Consider the following 4,017-nt stretch of genomic DNA (forward strand, 5'->3'; position numbering starts at 1 on the left):
TAGGAGAGTTAGCCACTAAGTTTATTATTATTTAATATTTTTGGCGTAATTTTTTTTGTATTTTAATTTTCGTTTTTTAACTTTTCTTCTTAACTCTTTTCTTTTGGTTCAGCCTCGCATGCCAAAACATCAACGGGATCGCTTTTCCAATTGTCCTGCATTTTGTTCGCATACTAGTAATAAGCTTTTTCGAACAGAGTTAACCCATTATTCCTCCGATACTACAAGAAACGTTAATATAAACGGATTTACCAAAATGAGTAAGATGGCTGGTGCTACGGCCGATTCAAGTGATGCTTCTTCAGCCATTGATTCCAAGTTTCTTGATCAGCAGAGTCGGACGATTGGCACTTATGGTTTGGAGACAATGGCAAAACTAATATCTTTCAAGGTTCTTGTTGTTGGGTGCGGAGGGGTCGGTATAGAGACTGCGAAAAACCTTGCACTTGCTGGCGTACACACCATTACTCTTTGTGATCCAAAGAAAGCTGAATTGAAGGATATGGGGGTTAACTTTGCCGTCACAGAAACAACAATAAAGGCTGGTTTGACTCGGGCGGAGGCTTCAAAGAGGTTGGTTGCGGAGCTGAACCCGAATGTACGCGTACGGACAGTCGATGCTATTGATGAAGCTGTAGTCAGTGAAGTGAACTGTGTTGTATATACTTCTGCAGCGGCGGATTGGTCTTCGAAAACACTGTTGAAGTGGGACCAGTTTTGTCGGACGAGAACACCTGCTATATCATTTATTTTTGCTTTCCAGGGTGGTTCACTTGCTTCCGTTTTTGCTGATCATGCCCCCAACTTCACTGTTAAGGATGCTGATGGAAGGCCAATGCTGCAAAAATTGATAGTGGAGGTTCTCACAAAGCGCGACAAGAGTGGAGTGGAGTACACACGCGTGCGCTACGAAACACCAGAGGGTCAAACACCCGGAGCTTTCCGTGATTACACGGAAGTTAAGTTTAGTGAAGTTAAGGGACTTTGTAAGGCAAATGGAGAAAGTATTAATGGTAATGTTTTCAAGGGCGTGGTGTGCACTGGTGATCCCCCAAACACCGTGCGAATATATCCCTCACTGGAAAGCCAAGGTTATTCTGCTTACGAAACTGCGGGCTTCCTTCACGAGATGAAGGAAAGCCAGCAATTGAAGTTCCGGGCACTCTCAGAAGCCCTTTCGTGCCCGGGTCAATTTGTACCTGTTAGCTCCATGATGGATGGGTCGGAGGAATCTCAATCTCACCTGACTTTTACCGCATTATTGAGATTTTTTGACAAACACGGTCGACTGCCCGAACTTCATAATCTATCTGAGGCGAATGAAGTAGTTTCACTCGCCAAAGCTGTCAACGAGGAGAACAAAGCTGCCGATGCGAAGCTCGAGAAGGTGGATCACCCTATGTTTTTGCAGCACGAAAACAAGGAATTTCCTTCTCGCCTTGCACCACCTCCACCACCAACTCCTCTTTGCGTTGAAACTCTCGATGAGGGGTTTGTTTGCTCGCAGGCGCTTGTGTCTGCTGCAGAACTTCAACCTCTTTGCGCCGTATGGGGAGCCGTTCTTGCACAAGAGATTGTGAAGATTACAGGTAAATATACACCAATTTGTCAGTGGCTTCATGTTGGCTACTCTTCGATCCTCGCTAGCAACGCTTCTTACACGAAATCTCCCCAAGAGTATAAGGTTGTTGACCATCGCTACAAGCATCTGATATCACTGTTCGGAAAAACGTTTGTTGAAAAATTAAACAATCTGAAACTTTTTATGGTTGGCTGCGGTGCTCTCGGATGTGAGAACATTAAGAACTTTGCTCTTTGTGGAATGAGCTGCGGCCCCCGTGGCTCATTCGTTGTTACAGACAACGACCGGATCGAAGTATCCAACCTAAGTCGCCAGTTTCTTTTCCGTGAGGAAAACGTCGGCCAACCGAAATCAGCCGTGGCTGTGTCGCGAATGAAGAGTATAAACAAGGATGTGAAAGCTGATGCCCGGCAGGATTATGTGGGAAGCAACACGGAACATATTTACCATGATGTGTTCTGGAATGGGTTGGACGCGGTCGTTAACGCTCTTGACAACATGGAAACTCGACTCTATGTTGACCAGAAGTGCGTGAACTTCCACAAAATCCTTGTGGAAGCAGGAACGATGGGAACTGGCGGAAACGTTGATATCGTTGTTCCTGGTAAAACCACGTCGTACTCAGATGGTGGTGCCGCGGATACAACCGGTGGTATTCCCATGTGCACGCTGCGCAATTTCCCGTACACCTCCGACCACTGCACTGAATGGGCGCGGGCGCAGTTCGATGACCTTTTTGTTTCCCCAATGCAAACAGTGAGACAACTGTTGGAAAACCCAGCAGCGTTCACTGAACGCATAAAGAATGAGGTAAACAATGCTCAGAGCGCAGGTGAACGACTCAGTTTGGTTGAGAAAAACCTTGGCATTCTTCAAGGCATACAAAAAACGGTAACAACTCTATCTGCGGGCGTTTCCATGGAAAAATGCGTGCAGTGTGCGTGGGAGACAATGTTTCATCTCTTCCGTGACCGCATTCTTGACCTACAGCGTTCTTTCCCGAAGGATGCCAAGAAGAAAAATGGTGAAAAGTTTTGGTCTGGACACCGCAAGTACCCAACCCCACTCGAGGTCAACATAAAAGCCCTGTCATCTGACCCTGACGTTGTGGAGTTTCTCATTTCTGCTGCAAACCTGTTTGCATGCATGTACGGTATTCATCCTCAAAAGCATGAGCCTCGGCTGAATGACCCCAAAAAGCGCTGGATGCAGCAATATCGCACGCTGGATTGGCTTAATGGCGTTATGAAAAACTGCACGGTACCAGAATACAAACCTGGCTCTGTTGAGGGACTTGATGACGACCTTCTTCAATCTATGGAAAAGCAAGAGGTTTCCAAAGACGAAACGACAAAGGAGCAAACTCTGAATAACCTCCTGAGTAGTGTTGTGGCATTGGCTCAGAAGTGTCATAACATGAATACCGTACCATTGGACTTCGAAAAAGATGATGATGATAACTTTCACATTGACTTCGTTGCCGCAACGAGCAACCTCCGAGCCCGCAACTATGACATCCCTACGCAAGACCGATTCAAGGTGAAGCTTGTAGCTGGAAAAATTATACCCGCCATCGCAACCACAACGGCTGCAGTCACTGGACTTGCCCTCATCGAGTACTTCAAGGCTTTGTTGAGCAACGATGTCTCCTGCCTCCGCAATGGCATGCTTGATATTGGTACAAATAACTACGTTTTGTTTGAGCGTGACGCCCCACTTAAACATCGTACCCGTGTTGATAAAACCTACTTACCTGAGCAAGACTACACGTACAAGAAGAAGGTTATTTGTCTCCCTGAAGGATACACCAAGTATGACATGATTGAAGTGCCCATTACGAAGGCGACTACCGTTCAACAGTTTGCTACAGAACTTGAAAAGAAACTTAATACCCTCCTCCCAACTGGGATGAATGCGGGCTGTGAGGTAAGCGCAATTGGTGTCGGTAAAGGAAGTTTGTGGAATGGACTGCCAAAGCACGCTAACACCAACTGCTCTTTGATGGACGTCATCGAGAAGCAAAAACTCTCTGAAGCGGGTGGGAAACTCCCGCGACCCTTCTGGGAGAATCGCACACATTTTCACGACTTATCCGTTACTGTGTCTATTGATGATGACGATGCCAATGTCGATGAGGTTGATGTTGAAACCGCTACAATACTTTTGCGCATCCAACAATAAGACTTCATATTGAATGGCGGAAAGCGGAGAAGGCAGTTGGGTGAAGGAGGAAACGCAGTTACAAGGGAAAGAAGAGAGAAATTATGATGTGGAAAATGGAATAAGGAAGAGAAAAAAAAGACCAAGGGGAGGGAGAGAGTATGAGTGAAGGCATGATATGAGTCTGATGAATCCTCACACAAAAATACACATCCCAACTAAACAAATTTTAGTTTTCAGTTGATGTTTTGCTCCCTTTTTGTGTTGCTTTTTTT

At 45.8% G+C, this 4,017-nt stretch overlaps 1 protein-coding gene across 1 annotated transcript; it reads left to right on the forward strand.

Annotated features, from left to right (window-relative positions):
* Positions 1 to 118: 118 nt before the first annotated feature.
* TEOVI_000005100 (ubiquitin-activating enzyme E1, putative) lies at positions 119 to 3,763 on the forward strand (the record flags this gene model as incomplete). The annotated part of the gene is made up of 1 exon (XM_067219998.1): positions 119 to 3,763. One exon carries the CDS (start codon positions 119 to 121, stop codon positions 3,761 to 3,763), a length of 3,645 nt encoding a protein of 1,214 aa, XP_067076099.1.
* Between the last annotated feature and the right edge of the window lie 254 nt (positions 3,764 to 4,017).

This window comes from Trypanosoma equiperdum (genome assembly GCF_001457755.1).
Source record: "Trypanosoma equiperdum strain OVI genome assembly, contig: ctg_103, whole genome shotgun sequence".
NCBI classification, from domain to species: domain Eukaryota; phylum Euglenozoa; class Kinetoplastea; order Trypanosomatida; family Trypanosomatidae; genus Trypanosoma; species Trypanosoma equiperdum.